Source organism: Aptenodytes forsteri, unplaced genomic scaffold (genome assembly GCF_000699145.1).
Source record: "Aptenodytes forsteri isolate BGI_AS27 unplaced genomic scaffold, ASM69914v1 Scaffold308, whole genome shotgun sequence".
Classification (NCBI taxonomy): Eukaryota; Metazoa; Chordata; class Aves; order Sphenisciformes; family Spheniscidae; genus Aptenodytes; species Aptenodytes forsteri.
In genome coordinates this window covers 1230511-1231868 of record NW_008795475.1, presented here as the reverse complement: position 1 = coordinate 1231868, position 1358 = coordinate 1230511, and the positions used below count along the sequence as shown (strand labels likewise).

At 68.6% G+C, this 1358-nt stretch overlaps 1 protein-coding gene across 1 annotated transcript; it reads right to left on the bottom strand.

Annotated features, from left to right (window-relative positions):
• Positions 1 to 5: 5 nt before the first annotated feature.
• Positions 6 to 1204, bottom strand: FSD1 (fibronectin type III and SPRY domain containing 1; the record flags this gene model as incomplete). The annotated part of the gene is made up of 3 exons (XM_009281178.1): positions 1089 to 1204; positions 375 to 584; positions 6 to 197 (listed from the first exon to the last, which is right to left on the bottom strand). Coding segments are annotated over exons 1-3 (517 nt in total), but the record flags the coding sequence as incomplete, so codon positions are not given.
• Between the last annotated feature and the right edge of the window lie 154 nt (positions 1205 to 1358).

The following is a 1358-nucleotide window of genomic DNA, read 5'->3' as shown; positions in this document are numbered from 1 at the left end:
CTCGCCTGGCACCAAGAGGTCGCGGACCCCTGGCACACTTGGGTAGGGGGGGTGGCACAGGGGGGGTGACAGGTGCCCTGCCACCCCCCGGTACCCACCTCTCGTTTCCAAAGTGACCGGTTCGGAGAACTCGCCCGCCACAGCCTTGTTACACGCCCGTACCCGAAAATTCATGTACTTCATGTCAAACTTCAGCCCTGCGGGTACAGCAGGGTGACAAAGCAGGGCACGGGGAGGGGCACTGCGACCCCCATGTCCCCTACAAAGCCTGGCACTGCCACCCAGCCCCCTGCGACAGCCCCAGGCCCCTGCCACCTGCGGTGCCCGCTCCCAGCCTGGCAAATTTGGGGCTATTTTCGCCCCCGTGCCCTCACCGGAGAGGGTGTACTCGGTGCCCTTGATGCCCTCGACCACCATCCAGGGCTGGTCCTCCTTGGCGCGGGGCGGCCCCTCGAAGTTGGTCCTGCGGTACTCCAGCACGTAGTGGTCGATCTTGCTGTCCTCATCGGGCATCCTCCAGGCCAGCGTCACACAGTTATCGGCCACCAGCGACTCCGCCAGGTCAATCTCGGGGGTGCTGGGCACTGCCCGCGGGAGCAGCCGTGCCAGCGTCCCCCCACCGCCGCAGCCCTGCTGCCAGCCAGGGTGGCCCCAGCACCCCCGGGGCACCCATAGGTCCCATGGGCTCGGCACCTCAGAGACCCCAGGCACGGCACCCGTAGGACCCATGGGCACAGCACCATAGGGACACCACGTGTGGCATCCCGGAGACCCCGAGCACGGCACCCGCTGCACCCTTAAGGCACAGCGTCCAAACCCCCTCATCCCTCCGTCCCTGGCACCTTCTCGCCCCTCTGGATGGGGTACCACAGGGTGCCCCAGGCCTGGCACCCCCCCACAGCTCCTCACCCCATCCCCTGGCACCCAGCAGACCCCTTAAGCCCTGGACCCCCGCCCTCGCGCTGTCCCCTTGCCAGGCTGGTACAGCCCTCCGTGCCCCCGGCACTGCCCTTCCCTTGCACCGGGAGAAACCCACCCTGTCCCCCCGTGTCCCTGTGTCCCTGTCACCCGCTGCCTGCGGGCGATACCTGGCAGGAAGGCGAGGGCCTGGAGCAGGCGGCGTTCCTGGGCAAAATCCACCATCAAGTGGCTCATGTTGTCGCTCACTTTGGCCTTGAGCGAGAGGCGGAAGGCGGGTGCCATCGTCACGCTGCACGGGAGACACGGGGATGAGGGTCAGCGGGGCCGGGAGCCAGACACCCACCCAGCCCTGACTGCTCACCCCCTGCCCTGCGTGGCCGTGGGGAGGTGGGGAGGGCGGGCAGAGCCACCCCAGCACCCACGGGGCCGCACGCCGG